At 31.6% G+C, this 17512-nt stretch overlaps 2 protein-coding genes across 5 annotated transcripts; one reads left to right on the top strand and one right to left on the bottom strand.

Annotated features, from left to right (window-relative positions):
- Window positions 1-11054: 11054 nt before the first annotated feature.
- On the top strand, window positions 11055-13830 carry Trmt61 (tRNA methyltransferase 61). Of its 3 annotated transcripts, none has more exons than XM_035078629.1 (6): window positions 11055-11266; window positions 11353-11540; window positions 11641-11888; window positions 11995-12980; window positions 13185-13483; window positions 13574-13830. In XM_035078629.1, the coding sequence occupies exons 4-6, from the start codon at window positions 12626-12628 to the stop codon at window positions 13724-13726; spliced, it is 807 nt and encodes a 268-aa protein (XP_034934520.1). In that variant the 5' UTR covers window positions 11055-11266; window positions 11353-11540; window positions 11641-11888; window positions 11995-12625; the 3' UTR covers window positions 13727-13830. The 3 variants fall into 3 exon arrangements, with proteins under 3 accessions (XP_034934520.1, XP_034934518.1, XP_034934519.1); XM_035078627.1 differs by having other exon boundaries at window positions 11058-11266; window positions 13041-13483; XM_035078628.1 differs by having other exon boundaries at window positions 11058-11266; window positions 11998-12980; window positions 13041-13483.
- Window positions 13818-16009, bottom strand: LOC118064197 (tubulin gamma-2 chain). 2 transcript variants are annotated; one of them, XM_035078626.1, is made up of 6 exons: window positions 15664-16009; window positions 15496-15576; window positions 15374-15417; window positions 15146-15292; window positions 14906-15042; window positions 13818-14834 (listed from the first exon to the last, which is right to left on the bottom strand). In XM_035078626.1, exons 1-6 carry the CDS (start codon window positions 15710-15712, stop codon window positions 14012-14014), a joined length of 1281 nt encoding a protein of 426 aa, XP_034934517.1. In that variant the 5' UTR covers window positions 15713-16009; the 3' UTR covers window positions 13818-14011. The 2 variants fall into 2 exon arrangements, with proteins under 2 accessions (XP_034934517.1, XP_034934516.1); XM_035078625.1 differs by having other exon boundaries at window positions 13825-14834; window positions 15374-15576; window positions 15664-16007.
- Window positions 16010-17512: the final 1503 nt, after the last annotated feature.

Consider the following 17512-nt stretch of genomic DNA (forward strand, 5'->3'; position numbering starts at 1 on the left):
AGCAAAAAGAATATTGGAGGTACGACAATAGGAGGAAGCAAATTCTATGTGGCCAAATACGCGGATGATGTGGCGATGATGGCGGAAAATAAGAAGGAGCTGCAAGGCATGTCGAGAGAACTGGAGAAGTATGTAGAAAGGGTCAAATTGGAAGTAAATGTGAACAAAACAAAAATAGTGGTGTTCAAAAAAGGGGGAAGAAAAAGAGGTGAAAAATGGCATTTTAAAGGGAAAGAAATCGAGGTTGTTAAGAGCTTCAAGTATCTAAGATACTGGTTCACGGAAAAAAACAGGGCAACGAAGCAAAAAAAGGAGCTAAAGGAAACAGCGTAGAAAGCGATTAATGCGACGTGGGGGCTATACTAAAGAAGTGGGAGACACAGGATGAGAGATAGACTATACCTGCTGAATACACTGGTAAGGGCAGGAGCATGCTACGGGGTGGAAGTGTGGGGATGGGGGGATGTCGCGAACATCGCAAAAATACAGGACAGATACTGCAGGACGGCAATGGGGGTGGCATGCAACACACCCAGATACATTTGGAAGAAAGAGATTGGGGTAGAAACGCTTGAGAATGTCATAAGAGAAAGAGCGGTGAGATACCTGGTGGAAATAGCACAAATGGAGGAGGGAAGATGGCCAAAGATATGTTTAAGGGAGGAAATAAAAGGGGTATTAAACAAAAAACCATCAAAGTGGGGAACTAAAGTGGCGAGCATGCTCCAAAAGATGGGGCCGAGGAGGTAGCCAAAATGATTTATGAAAAGGAAAGTGCGGAAAAAATCCAGGAAGTGTTGAACGCGGGATTGAATGGTCTGGTAGGCAAAGAAAGGGAGACAGAAGGAGAGAAGGTGAAGAATTCAACATACAATAAAGCCTACAGACTGATAAAACAGGGGGAAGAGGGGGCAGCATACTGGAATGGCACAAGCTACAGTGGAGAGGAAAAGGAGATGTGGGCCAGACTGAGATGCGGGAATGTGGGGAGGGCCTTTAAAAAGGGCTTCAGAAATTGGGAGTGCAGGTTGTGCAAAAAAGATCTGGAAACCCTAGGACATCTAATCTGCTGCAGGGAGGTGTTAGGGGGGCTCGACTCCAAGAACAGGCAATTTGCTACGGATTGGAGGAGGAACATGGATAAGAAGGAAGTAGAAGAGAAAATAATCAAAGAATTGAAAGACGACGCAATAAAGAAAAAATTAGGATATTTTTTCTGGGAGGTGGAAAAGTTAATCAGAACTGAGGAAAGTAAGGAACTGGCCGTAGAGAAAATGGGGAGTGAATAAATAAGAGTTGCAAACTTACCCGCCAAGGAGTAGGGAATAAATGAAAAAGGGGGGAATCAGGATAGGCGATAGTTGTCACGGAGAGAGGGAAAAAGAAGGGAAGAAATAATGTATGCACCAAAAAGCAGAACTAAATGAGTGTGTAAAGCAGAAGTGAAACAAAGAGGAATTAGCGATAAGAGATGTAATATGAATGAGAAAGTGTGAGAGAGGAAGTTTGTAAAGTTCTAAAGTGAGAAAGTGAAAAAACGCAAATTGGGAGGAAATCAAACCAAAGACAGCAGAAAAAAGAATGAGAGATGTAACGTAAGAAGTGAAAAGCAAAAATAATGAAAGGAAAAATAAAAATGAAAATAAATAAATAAGGAATAAAGAATAAGGATGGAGTGCGAGGGAGGAGTGTAATGTCACTAAAGATGAGTGTTTTCAACTTGCTCTGAAATGAATGTAAAAGTGGTGAATGGTTGCAGGGTGATTTAATTTAATTATATATTACTGTTTGCTATTTGTTGTGGAAAAATTTTTTTCTTCTATGTAAACTTGCAAAGCGGAAGTATTGTAAAACGCCGAGAAATACTTGGCATACAATTCAAATAAATGATTTACTACTACTACTAATTATTCACTGAGAAAATTTTTTTTTTTTTTAACTGATATTTATTTTGTTTTTACAAATATTCTTTCGCAGTTAAGTACGCGAGATCGATTTCCGTTATTTAAGCAATATTTAATCGGTTCTTAACTAATATTCAACCGTTATATACGTCCGGATATATAAAAAATATTTTAGTTATTTAACCAATTTTGAACTAGTTTTTAACTTATATTTAACTTGTTTTATTTAGTTAAATACCTAATATTTAACCGGGATTCAACCGTGGATATTCAGTTAAATACGCGAGTTATTCCACTGCTTTTTAACCGAGAAAAAACGGTTGAATTTCGGTTCGATTATTTAACCAGAATTTAACTGGTTTTTTCCAGTTCATAGAAACCGCGAAGGTATCTTAATGCAGTTAAACCCTAACACGAGCTTTCGTCCCTCAATATAAAGAGAATTGGACTTAGAGTAACCGTTTTTATCGCCACTCATTTGTAAAGAATTGAATTCTCTATCAAATGACCTATATTTTTTGCATTTTTTTTTGTTTCAAACAATTAAAAAAAATGCAAAATTCAATTAATTAATGAGAACAAAGAGAATGCTATCTTCTAAAAAGAGTATATTCTTTCAATTACCTCTAGAGAATATTGTTTTTCTCTTTTTTAAACAGTCTATAGTGCCTCTCATAACTCTATTTCATTAAATTCCAAACCTTTTCCGTCTTGCAGTAATTGTTTTAACTTCTTTGTCTAAATTACTGATTTCGTACATTGTATTTCTTTTTTTCCATCGAACTTTGATTACATAAGTGAGTGTGTGAAAAATGTGAGCCGGAAGAGTGTATGTTTATATAGGTTGTCAAAATTCAATATATAACAGCCTTTAGTTAGTTTTTCATCGATTTCGAGTTAATAACAAGTAAGTTAAATCTGTCATATTATATAATTATCCTCTTTGTTTTACGTCTAAAAATGCATGCTTCAGTGTATTTATTTAAATACTAAAAGGTATATTTTAATAAGTTTATTTTGCTACAAAATTACATGTCAGAAGCTCAAAAATCAACTCTAACTCATTAATAGCAATTTATCACATATTCTATATTTTCCTATTTGTTAGCCTTGATTATTAGTATTCCCGCAATGTTGCAATCATTCCACTTCGACCGATATTTTAATAAATAACAGAAAAATAACGAAAATTTTGATAAAGCAGAAGACTTATGTCTCTACATTTACAAGATGAACGAGAGATTTATTATGTGACCCGTCAGCAGACATTTTTTTACGCGTTACAGTTTGCCTTCTTAAAATGTATTCTTATCATCTGTCATCATCTTCTCTGGCTCTTGCTTTGAAAATTTGTAAAAAAACGATAATGTCTCTCAGAGGACTGTGCGTCTACTTGTAAAGAGAATCAGATAATTTCGCGGCTTATAATCTTTAATGACATCTCCTTAAATAAGTTGTATGTTCTCACTACAAAATTCGTGTGTCAAATACTGTTGAGAATTAATTAATTCTCAGTTTGAATTTGCCAGCTGACAGGAACTTCGGCGGCCATCTTGGGACTGGGTCGATAACCAATCGACCAAATAATCATATTTCTTAATCTAGTCACTCATTTGACTAATTTTCAGTGTCCCTTTTGACTAATGAAGTTCCTGTCGCCATTCTTTCTCTGTTCTCGTTCACGTGTACACGCCATTCTAATTCTTTTCGGACAATCTTGAAGTTTTGAGTCAATCATTAGTGCTAGTGCTATTCTGAATCACCAGAAATATTCAATTTTCATTCTACAATCAAAATCAACAAACATTTCAAGACATTTCATAGTAAATTCACGGAATTACATTAAATTCATTTTGCATTGCATTGATAGGCTAACGCCACGTGTACAATCATATTCTTGCTCAACTTGAGAAGCGTGCTGAGCTCGCGTGGGAGGTCAATAATACCGAACACACCAAGTTGAGTATTTTTTAGACATTCAATTCAAATTCAGTAATTACAATTGACATTCAGTGATTTCTAAAGAAATTCATTTCTTGTATTCAGTGACCAGTTCAGTGTATATTGTGTACCTGTTAGTGCTGAAAATAAAGATAATATATTTTTTATAAAACCTGCCTTCCGTTCGCTCTGTTCCGGCACAATCATCCCTATCCTTAAACGGTTAGGTTAATTCAAAAGTTAAAATTTTCTCAACAAATACATTTCACAAATAATGTAATGATTCATATTCGCATAATACACTAGAAGGATTAGCCTACGTGATAGGTAAAAAATTATTCATCATGAAAACAAGCAAATGCAACTTACTCACAGTAATAAGAAAATTGTAGTAAGTCGTAAAAAATTAATCTCTAGCTGCTAGAAAACAGCTCATGAACAGTAAACATTTTCAGATGCATTTATCATCTCCAATAGTTTATTACTAGAAAGTATTCATGACGTGAACATCATTATAGATTGTAAACTAATAGACTAGTTTTTTCCTCATAATTTCTATTTTCATGCGCGAGGAATAAAATGTGTTTCAGAACGCGTTAGATACAATGAGAATCGATAAATCTCTTCCCGACCTTACAGGCATATAAATAGTCAAATATAATCATATTCATAGTCACTTATTGAAAGTATTCTCTATTCATTTAAGAGCATATTTCGTGCTAGTTAATTATTTAGAATAAATGATTACATAAAAGAAATGAATAAAACTCGGCTTATAAAAAAAGGAGAATTTAATCCTCTGCTAATAAGTGGCTATATTTGCTATAATAGTAGTTTTATTAGAACTTTTTTTTTCTAGTTAAAGGAGGATGAAAATTAGATTAAAGATCTGCACTTATGCTATTGGAACTTTTTTAAGTTTTCAAACCCCCGAATGTGGTTATGGCGGATATGTTACAAAGTAATTTCTCTGAGCACAAATTAAAATCCAATTCCAACTTTATTATGTAAATAATTTACAACGTATATTTATTTTATTCGATCTGCACTTATGCTGTTAGAACTTTTTCAAAGTTCTTAATCCCCCAAATGTGAGGAAAATCGGACTCAGATTGAGTAATCGTTTTTATAGCCACTCAATTGTATAGAATTGAATTTTCTATTGAATAAACTATATTTTTTTTAACTAAAAAAAATGTTCTGGGAATGGGAATGATTTAAATAATTCATTGTTTATAAAAATAATGAAAAAATTAATAAAAAAAAATTTTTCTCTAAAAATGAAATTTAATATCTCATTTTTCGAAATAGATCGCCAAAAAGTAATATTTCTAACATTAAGTATTTTTTATTAATTTTCTTAGACGCGACTGAAGCTTTTGTCATAGTGAAGCTTCAGTCGCGAATAACTTTTTATCTATCATAGATATTCTGGACAACTTTTATTCAAAACATTTTTCCGTATCTATGATAGAAATCGAGAAATTCGCGATAGGGGGCGGTTTTTCGCGATTTAGTCCCCCCTATGCGTGCCAAACATTTTTGACCTAGACTATCGTGTTCCTCGCGAAATTTCCGATCTAGTCATCTATAAATCATCACTTTGGCCACAGAAAACCAAAATTATCCCATTTCCCTCATTTGACTGGACCAAAAAGAATTGTTATCCTGATAGCTCTGTGATCAGAGTGTTGGACTTCTATTTTGCCAGGCAGGGTTCGATCCTAGTCATAGTAAATTTTCTTTTTTCGTTGTTAAAATTACACATAATTACAATAATTACCTATTCATGTTGGATTAAGATTGTTTTTTAAAGTTTTATAGAATCTACATTTTTTAATAAAGAGAATACATGTCGTTTTTGGAAAAATTTAGAAAAAAATTTCAACTAATATGAATAGGTAATTATGATAATTATATGTAATTTTAATGAATGTAAAAAAAAATTTGTCGTGGCTGGGATCGAACCCTCATCGGCAAAATAAAAGTCTGGCGCTCTGACCACAGAGCTAGCATAGATTCTTTCGAAATTTTATATTTATTAATTATAAGTTGTCGGCTTGGGTACGAAGAGTGGGAAGAGAGCTTGCCGGCGAAGCGCCGGAACTCACCGTAGATTGTTTTGATTGTTTTTTGATGTTTATCATTACGAATTGTTTAAAAAATAATCTTTCAACTACTGTCGCTATACATAAATATAAGATAAGTTTTTTTATACTGTTTGATTATAAATTATTTTTCCGTCATTGATGGGAAAAATAATTATGAAAAAAATTGAAATTGATGTTTAAAATTAATTTTGGTATCCTAAAATTGCAATTTTAACAGAGAAAAAAAAATTGGCTATGACTGGGTTTGAATCCGGCTCGGCAGATTAAAAATCTAGTGCTCTGTCTGCAGAGCTAATGCATTAACTCTTCGAGTATTTAGATTTATAAGTTATAAGCTACTCGCTTGGGTACGAAGGGAGGGGATAGAGCTTGCCAGCGAAGTGCCAGAACTCGCAGTCTTCTCTCTGATGAATAAGACGGAGATGGATGTATATACTTTATGCTCTGTCTTGCTTGGAACAAATTATTAGAGAATTTGTAAATTTCTTGTCGCCCTAAGGCTCCCTTTTTGTAGTGCATCCCTGAAAATTATCATTTTTCGAACGATTTCCCTGTTACCTACTTAATTTCAATTGATATCGAGCTTCGGCCCTTCGTCGCACAACGCGAGGGCGTAAAGTCAACTTTAGGAAACTTTCTGACTTCAGCCCAGCCTTAAAAACGGTTCTATGGATTTATTTTAAAAAATTACAGGGTGGACATACAATTATGGCACGTATATTAAACTAAAGAATGACTCATTCTGTCGTGTCAATACGGAGTTAAAAATTTTTTAATCACAAATTTTTCACTATTTCCAATAAGGGACATTCACGTGTTTATGACTTGGCAACGTTGTATCTGCTATGAATTAGTCATTCGGCGCGAAGTTCAAGCGTGAAAAATTAAAATATACGAATATATATAATATGTTTCATTTATTACTAGTAAAAAAAATTTTCGTTGGTACAATAAAAATACTTTCAATAACAAAATTTAGATACTATTATAATTAACTTCTCAAAAAACGAATTATTGTAGTTAAAACTCTTTCTTTCATCTTTAGTAATCATTGGTTTCTTTTGCACATTTTTTTCAGATAATACTCTGATAATGCTTTCTTCCCCATAGTTCACAAGTAACTTCTGTAATTCTCCAAAGGTGAGTCCAGCCATTGCAATTTTTTTTAATATTGGACATGACACAATTTCTTGAAACGATTTCAAGTATGGCAACATTAATATCCATATAATAGAATCTTTGTAGGGTTTGCAATTTTTAACAAGATCTGATTTTGGAATAAATGAACATACTAATTTTTCTAGAATATGTACGTCATATGAGGCCTCATGAAATTTTTCATTACAGCAACTTGGCAACAAATCTTTTGCCAGTTTTTGTAGTTTAAACAATCCTGGACCTTTACGTTTCGAGAAAATTCTTTTTAACAAAGTTACACTGTCCGACAAGCCAGCGATGTTAAAGAACCTTTCAATCATTGAATTCTTAATAATAGCTGTGAGTAAAAGTGCAGTATCGAACTTAGCATTATGAGCAACAAGCACACATGGCTTAGGAGACTTATTGATAAACAACTGAAACTGGAGTAATGCTTCTTTTATGGAATAAAAATGAACTTTTTGCCACGATAAAATAAATGTCCATCAATATTTTTTAAGCCTGTAATTGTTGAGACACTAGAATTTATTGGCTGTGTAGGGGTTATGTAAATTTCAAATATTTCTTTTTCAAACTTAGCAGCAATTTGTAATATATCTGCAGTTTTCTCCAATCCTGATGTTTCCAAATCGAAATAAATGATATTGCAGTTATCTTCAGTTGTTTGAATTGTTGGAAGCTTGTCAATAATAGATTTAATTTCAAATGTATCCATCAATTCATCAATATCTACTTCCATTTCACAATTTGAACTATACTGAACACCTTCAAAATTTTCTTTATTTTTTCGGAGCATTTCTCATTTTGCAGCCAGTTCGTTTCGACGTTGTTTTATTTTTATCAGTTTTGCTTTTGCCACCTTTTTGTTTCGTCGATTTTCTTGTCTCTTGACATAAGAAGCTGTATTTTTACCTGTATCTGAAGAAAGTTTTTGTTGAATAGCCAATAAATATTTTTCACCATCGTTTTTTGAAACAACCGAGCTGGCGAATTGATAATCATATGATTCACTTAAGCTGTTACAGCAATTCTTAGGTGCTTTATGAGCCATTATGTTGTTAAGACTCTCATCACCTTGGCTTGAAACAGCCATCGAAAATATAGAAGAGTTGTCAGCATATTTGTTGAAAATAATTTTTAATTTTTCAAATAGATTCTGATCTTTTAAAATGACTTTTTGTCCTTGAGAATAACAGGATGGATTAGTTCGATGACACCAGGATCCGCATTGCTCATGTTCTCCAAATATGTGATATGGTATACTACGGAGAGTAGCTGCTAGCGCCACTGACTGACCTTTATTTTGCTGTATTGCATAAGAAAAACATTTCTTAAGATATGGAATTGTCTCTTTTTTTCTCATTTCTATGAAGCTAGATTATAGTGCATATTAATCCTTTGAGAGATTTTTACGAAGATGATTGGAATCAGAGAGTTTATATACCATGTTAGAATTTCCTTTTCTGATAGCAGCTGGCGTTGAACTATCATCATCACCTATTAGGACCTTAACATTCAGATTTTTTTCTTTCAAAATTTTTCTGTCATAGCTTCTACCATTTCCGCGTCTGCTCCAACCCATGTCATAAGATGCTAAAATATTTATCACACCATCCATTTGGTTATCAAAATCTTGTTGGTTTTCGATAGAAAGAGTTTCTCAATTATCTGAGGTACCAGGTGTCAATTTGCTCTTAAGATTAAGAAATTGTGGAAAGACTTCATTTCTTAGTTCTTGAGGTCTATAAAAAAAATAAACAAAAAAAGGATAGGAAGTAAATAATTGATCAAAAAAAAAAACAATGTATAATCTCGAGTTTTCTTATTAAAAAAAATTTGTATAAATTGTGTACAATATGTAACATAATTTAATCAGATAATGTAATAAAACTCATATCTTAATATACTGATAAATTGATTAAATTTCATGATTGATTTACCAAAAATCATTATAATATCAAAAATAGTGATAATTGATTAAAAATATTCGATATTTCGATTTTAATAATCTTACATTAAAATTTCATTAAATTAAAAAAAAAAAAAACTATTCTTTTAAAGAAAAAATGTTATTCTATTATAATAAATAAAATAAAGACTTCATTTTATGTTATTATAATAAAAATTCTATTTTTAACCGTAATTATAATCGACTCACAATTCCTCACACAATTCTCCCATTTTAGATACTGCCAGTTTTCTTTCTGCTTCAGCTGCATTATTACAGCTTTCTACAGCTGTTTCTTCAATGATCGGTCCTACTTCTCGCTCGTAGCGTTTGTACAAAGTTGGCGAAATCGTGGGAATGTCCAATTGTGCTTGTGTTTTTCGTTATTCACTCTTTCGTGCGTTCATAGCAACTACTGCTTTTATTTTATTTTCAATAACTTTTTTTTTTTGCAAATTTACCGTGAAAACGAAATTGATTGGACATTTTTTCAAAAGAACTACCTTAAGGCTGCTGGGAAAATAAAGGTTTTATTGCCCAAGAAAATTTTTTAAAAAACTCTCTTTAGGTACCAAGTTCCAGGCCTTTCGAGCAGTCCCAATATTCTTTAAAAAGTGTATTCTTTAAAAAAATTTTGTTACATTATTAAATATTATTTTTTTAAAAATATATTATTAATATTATAAATATCATTATCGAAGCCTTTGACTCATTATCATCATGCATAATTAAATTCTCTTTTTTTTTCCTTATAAACATCGTTATTTGTTATAAAAAAATTGCTTCGGTCGTCCATCATTTTTTACTCTCCTTCATATGATTGCGTATAAAATTTGTCCTAAAAAAATTCATTATTACAATTAATTAAATAAAAAAAGAAAAGAAAAAATAACATTGATAGGCTTGACCACAAAACCTACGTTTCTGTAGTCGAGCGTGTTACCTCTGAGCTGTTACAAGAATATCAAATTGGTTTTATAGCTTCTATGTATGTTACGAACAGTGCTGGACCTTTTCTTTTTAAAAATTTGTGCTTGAAAATAAACTAGCTTAGGATTCTTGTAATGAGAGTAAAAGAGAACACAAATCTTATCTCTTTTCTCTCTTAGATTGAGGGGCGTGGCTGAAATAACCATTGCAGCGCCATCGCACGATGGGTTTACAGAAACTTTCATGTTTTGTGACCTGAGATTACCGACATGTTGACCCAAAATACCGACGTGTTGACCGAAACTGCGTCCGAATTTTTAACACAGCATTGGACTTCTATACTGGTCTCTCTTCTCTTCCAAATCGTAGGTTCCTAATTTCTTCGTAATTATCCAATTTTATCACCTGAAATAATGTTTTTTATACTTATAAATGTTGCAAGAATTGTGCTAGAGAACATTTAGGAGCTGAAATCACACAGGAAATAAATAATTCACGATTTCTTTTTATTACGTTGTAGCGTCCATCTTGAATTAGAAGGGCTGCAAATCAATTCATAATTATTCAATGTTATTTTTAATTTTTTTATTAAAAAAATCAGTTGGATAATCGAAATTGCTGTGTAGCGCACTGCATCATAAAACAAGCTTTAATTTGGGACCAAAATTTTCAAGTAAAAATATAAATTGGCGAAAAAATTCGAAAACTACGATCCTATGTATTTAGGTAGGGGGGAATCAGTCGCCTCCGTGACTTCAGCCCAGCCATATCTAGTGGGTGTGTGAACACCCTTAGACTGCGCGTAAACATAGCACGTGAGCGTCAAAAACGCCCTCTTTGTAATATTATGTCATCCACAAAAGTGCGTCCACTTTAAAATCCTCACCGTCTACATCTCGATGATTTTTCTATAATTCTGAGAAAAATAATGCTGAAAAATTTATAATGCAAATCCTACGAATGATTCTATTGGTTAATTTGTATTCTATTGTTATTTTATCACCAATCACATAAACCAATAGAATAGATTAATTAATCAAATAAAAATGAGATGCAATATTCGTCTATTCTAAATAGTTTTTAGTATATTATAAAAAGTCGTACGTATTGAGTGATAACAAATAAACAATTGCTTCTAATATAATTAACAATGGCTTTAGAGTGGATTAGATGTAATAAATGTTTTATCAGTTTGAAATCAATAAAAGCAGGATGTACTCCTTTTTCGTTAACTCAATGTGGTCATGTATTTTGTCATCAATGTATACAAAAAGGTATCTAATTCAACTTAATATGTTATATTTGACAATAAGCATTAGTTTTCAATGGATAATAATGAATATAAAAATATATCCATTAGTTATAAACGCTACTGAGTGCCTCGAATGTAAGACCTCCGGCGTACAAGCGTTACAGTTAACAGATGCATTGCCAGAAGCAGTGAAGCACATATTTGAACCAACTCTCGATATTTGTGAGCGGATGGTTTTGGCTTGTAAATTTCAAAATACTCAAATGATGATAATACACAAACGTTTCGAAGCAATGGTAATATTTTATTTTGAATTTTTTTATTTAAGATAATTGAAAAAACTTAGTTATAAATTCAGTATCAATCGGACATTTAATATTAATTATACATATTCAGGAAAAAAAATATTATGGATTGAAAATAACATACATGAAACTATACAAGCAATTTGAAGATTTAAAAATTAATTACACACGGGCAATTAATAGTAGAAAAGTAGACTATTCTTTACAAAACATTCCTTCATCCAGTGTTCCAAGAAATTATTTTAATTCGACAATGTTCATACAAAATTCAGAAGCAAAACGTGCTAATCCAAGAAATTTTCAACAACTATCTCATCGAAATTATCATATAGATTATCAGTGAGTTTAAATTGATAAATAACTATTATCAAATAGAAAAAAAAATTTTAATTTCAAACTCATTAAATAAATACTATGTTTGAATAATAAGCGGGGTTTTTTTCAGAAGCGATGATAATTATTTAACAGATAGCTCAAATACTTCAACTTCAACTGTCCGGGTTACCCATTACAACGATCAATCGACACCTGACGGAATATTTAGAGTTCCTAATTCAAGAAAAATACCTCGATCTACAGGTACTTCTTCACATTCTAGTGGAATAAGTTCAATTAATAGTTCAACACCAGCAGGAAACCACATATTTTAATGAAAACATTTTATTTCAACATTATTTTCTGGTGTAATCAAATGTTATTTCAGCTTTCTCTATATTCTTTCAATACTTGATCAATAATTTTTTTTATGTTTTTCATTACTCCTAGAACATTTATCAATTCATTATGATAAACATCATTCTAAATAAATAAATTATTACTAGCAAGACAATTACTTTATTGATTTTGTAAATAAAATCCAAACAAATTTTTTTAATTTCGATGCAATTTAAATTCTTTTTCTTATCATATACCAATATTTGTATTGTACAATACAATATAACGAATAACGTTATTCGTTGAAAGCCCTCCTTCAATGGTATCATACTTAACCTTCAATTCAACACGTGACAAGATTCAATGTTTTGTAACTATTTGCTACTAAATATAACTTATTTTAGTTACAAAATCGTGTCAAAATGAGTTTTTATCAGACTAAATCGACTATTGAAGAAAAAGACGTTGCAGTTTTATATTTTGGACCACAAAAAATGCATTCATTTGAGATTACTCCTAAAATTATGAATAAAAAAGGTGAACTTGTGGAAAATGTATTTCAAACGACACACGGTGCTTTAAAAATTGCTTCATTGATTGGAAAAAAATATGGATCAAGAGTAGAATTATCCCGTGGTTGGGGATACATATTACAACCAACACCAGAACTTTGGACTGAAACTCTTCCTCACAGGACTCAAATCATTTATACGGCCGATTGTAGTTTAATTGTTCATTTATTAAATCTCATTCCAGGGAGTGTAGTTGTTGAAACAGGTATATTATAATTTTAATTTTTATTCATTTAAATTATTTATTTTATCTATTTTATTACAGGAACTGGAAGTGGTTGCCTATCTCATTTCCTAATCAGAACAATTAAACCACATGGTCATTTATATACATTTGATTTTCATAAACAAAGAGTAGAACTAGCAACTGAAGAATTTTCAAAACATGGCTTGGAAAAATTTGTTACAGTTGCCGATCGTGATGTTTGTCGGGAAGGATTTGGAGATAATTTAAAACTTAAAGCTGATGCTATATTACTTGACTTACCTCTTCCTTGGTTAACGATTGATCATGCAGTAAATACTCTTAAAACTTCTGGCGGTAAATTATGTTCTTTCTCGCCTTGTATTGAACAAGTTCAACAAACTTGTCTTAAATTAGAAGCCACTGGATTTGTTGATATCAATGTTTATGAACTTCTTCAGAAAGAATTAACTGTAGTATTTAAAAGCATACCCAAACTTGATCTTGAGTGTTTAAAAAAACAGGTTTGTAGATGATTTATCTTGTCTTTTGAATGAATAAATGTTGACAAAAAGTAAATTCATTTCTCAAAATTGGTTATATTTTTTTTGTAGCACACATCTGACGAAGTGATAAAAAAGAAAACTACAGATGAAGATAGAATTTTAACTGTGAATCACTCTTCGACATTACCAGGACATACAGGATATTTAACTGTTGCAACTCTACCACCATTATTTGCACGAATCATTCCCAAAAATACCTGATGGATAGTTTTAAAATTATTTGAATTTTTGATGACAATTTTTTTAACATTTGTATGAAAAATTAATGCTTTATTTCTTGTAATTAAAGAACATAATAGACAAAATCAGTTGGAATTATTCAAATTTTAACCACGAGTATCATACAAAAATCTTAATGCATAGGTAATGTGCACAATTAACAATTTAATATGGCACTATGCTTTTGAAGCTAAAAATGGTTAAACTTGGTAATGTTCAAAAATTCTTAATATCAGATCAAATATTCAATGTTCATGGCACATACTTTTATTCAACTCTATTAGGATTCCAAGTAAGGTAGTCAGATCTCGTAGCAGCTTGATATTCTTTCACAAGACATTCTACAACTTCTCTAGAATTATCAAGCTCATCTAAGTTGTCTTCAAACATTTTTTCTTTTTTAAACTGCTCAAGGAAAGCTTCACGCTTTCGCAGTTTATCATATTGTTGTAAAGCACGATCAAATAATGAAGATATATTTGTATGATTAGCAAGCATCAACCCTGAAACTCTATGTGCACTTTGAATATATGGAGATTTTCGCGATAGAGCGACTTGGATGCTCGCTGGCCCCCAAGGTATAAACTGAGCTAGTTTGCGTTCTCTGATTCTCTGGAGTGATTTATGAACTTGAGTTGGATCTACTTCTCCTTGAATTATGTTCAATATTGATATGTAACAGTGGGAAGCATTTCTATCAAGTGCTGTTGATACCATCATGTTTTTCGGTTGAAGAAGACGTCGCATGACATCAAGAACAGAGGTTTTTCGAACAGATTGTCCTTCTTGATCTGTCGTTAGAGGTGTATACCCTGTCATCAAAAAATGAAGTCTTGGAGTTGGAATTAATGGAGCGATTAATCCTACTAAATCATTATTCATATATGAAGGATATCTTAGTGTTGTTGTGCTGACAGACATAATTGTAGACACAAGTTTATTAATTTGCGTGAAACTTGGATTTTGAATGTGAAGTCGATCCGTTGCAATTCTATTCAGAGCTGTATTATCTAGTACCACAACACAGTCTGCACATTGCGTTAGTCTTTTGAGGGTTAAAAGAGAATTATAAGGCTGCACAACAACGTCACTGAAAAAAATTTTTTTTTGCATGTAATACAATGTAATACACACATACATTTTATAGAATAAAAAAATTACCTTATTTCATCCTGATTCGGAAATACACTGTATGTTTCGATCAACTTCTTAGGAAATCTATCTGCTAAAGATTCTAGCATAAATGATCCCATCCCAGAACCGGTACCTCCAGCTATTGAATGGCACAATACGAATCCCTGAATTTCATTTTAAAATAGGAATATTTTTGTAAGTAATTTGAATGGAGTACATTAATTAGTTAAAGTTTTTAAAACTCAATTAATTGATTATTTAAAATACCTCTAAACTATCACTTCCATCTGCTTCTCGATCTACAATATCAAAAATTTCTTCTTGTAGTTTTTCACCTTGATGATAACCCGATGCCCAATTGTTTCCTGCTCCACCACCATGTTTTGATAAATAAATATTTTCTGGATTATAAAGCTGAAAATATTCGTAGGTTAATATAAAAAAATGCATAAAATAATTACTGCATACTACTACAATAGAAATTTTTATGATTACTTTAGAATAAGGTGAGTTCATTATAGTATGAATAACTCGAGGCTCTAAATCAAGAAGCACAGCTCTTGGTATATAATGTTCATCATCTGATTGATAAAAAAAAACATCTTTTCTATCTGTACCTTCAGTAGCAAAATCTTCTAAAATACCTTCAGGACTTATTCCATGTTCAGCGCAAAGTCTCTTCCAAAATTCAAATCCAACTTAAAAAATTTGTATACAATAATTATTATCAATTGTATAAAACTTTTATTCATCTATTGACTAATATAAAAATAAACAATAAATACTTTGATTGCCACACTGGCCAAGTTGAAGAGTTATCATTTCACATGGCATTGTTGATGCTTTATTTTCTAACTCAAAAGTTTTTTTTAAATAAAGTATTTTTCAGACTTATCAATAATTTATTTAAATAAGATGGCGAAACAACACAATGTTATATAAAAACAAAAATTGATTAAGTTTTGTATAGTTCAAATGTCTATCAATAATTAGCGGTTCTTAGAAAGATAGACAATTTTTTTGTTTTTTTAACGCATAAGCTATCATAGTAATCTTTAAATGTTTTTTTTTTTAATTAATCAAAGTGATTTAAACATTTACTTAAACAAAACTAACAATTAAGGCTGGGCTGAAGTCAGAAAATTTTCTAAAGTTGACTTTACGCCCTCGCGTTGTGCGGTGGAAATCTGAAGCTCGATATCAATCGAAATTGAGTAGGTAACAAGGAAGTCGTTTGAAAAATGATAATTTACCGGGATGCACTACAAAAAGGGAACCTTAGGGCACGAAAAAATTTTAAAATTCTTAAATGATCTGTTCTGAGAAAAACAGAGCACAAGGTATATGCATCCATCTCTGTCTTATTTGTCAGAGAGAAGACTGCGAGTTTGGGAAGCTCGCAAACGAGCTCAAATCCTTCTCTCCGTACCCAAGCGAGTAGCTTATGATTCAAAAATGTACACATCCTAAATGTTCGTGTATTAGCTCTGTGATTAGAACACTAGACTTTTAATTTGTCAAGCAGGGTTCGATCCCAGTTACGGCAAAATCTTTTCTTCTTCTTTTGTGTTAAAATTCCATCTAATTGCAATTCTATCCAGTTAAAATTAATTTTAATTTTTTTCATGATTATTCTTCTAATAAGTAACAGGAGAGTAATAAAAAATTTAAATAGTATAGAAAAACTTATTTCTGTACAGCTATATTAGTTGTAGAATTGAAAAAAAAAAAAATTTTTAATAATGAACAACAAAAAACAGTTCAAACGATCCGCGACGAGTTGCGGCGCTGTGTCGGTAAGCTACATCTCCACCCTCCGTGCCCAAGCCTGCAACTAATGATTTATAAACATAAATTAATCAAATATAAACGTGTTAGCTCTGTGGGCAAAGCGCCAGACTTATATTTTGCCGGGCAGGGTGTGATCCCAGTCATGGCAAAATTTTTTTTCTTCCTTTTCTTTCTCCAAATTGCATATTATTGCAATTTGTATATATTTAATAAATAATGAATGATATTTACTTTGTTTTTAATTTTATTACTCTTCCAATTCAGAACGAAAGAGTAATAAAACATTTAAAAAGGATAGAAAAACTTATCTTTATATAGCTACATTAGTTGTAGAATTTTTTTTCAAACAATTATTAATTATAAACAATAAAAAATAGTCAAAACCATCTGCGGTGAATTCCGGCGCTTCGCTGGCAAGCTCTATCCCCACTCTCCGTACCCAAGTCTGCAGGTTATAATTAATAAACATGGACTTTTTAAATAAACGTATGCTAGCTCTAAAAACTACATTTGTAATTACCACAAATTCTCTTGATTAAAAAGTGTAGATTGTATAAAACTTTAAAAAACAATTTTAAACTAATATAAATAGGTAATTATTATAATTATGTGCAATTTTACGACATGAAAAAGAAAAAAAAAATGGGCTGTAACTGGGATCGAACCCTACTCGGCAAAAGAGAAGTCCAGTGCTCTAGCCGCAGAGCTATCGTGTTTAAAATCTATTAATGAAAAATTAATGAAAAAATGAAAAATAAATTAATTCATGCTTGTCAACTATAAGCTGCAGGCTTGGGCATGAAGAATGGGAATAAAGCTTGCCAAAACTCGCCGCGGATTGTT

Source organism: Chelonus insularis, unplaced genomic scaffold (genome assembly GCF_013357705.1).
Source record: "Chelonus insularis isolate UGA/USDA-ARS -01 unplaced genomic scaffold, ASM1335770v1 contig_168_pilon, whole genome shotgun sequence".
NCBI lineage: Eukaryota > Metazoa > Arthropoda > Insecta > Hymenoptera > Braconidae > Chelonus > Chelonus insularis.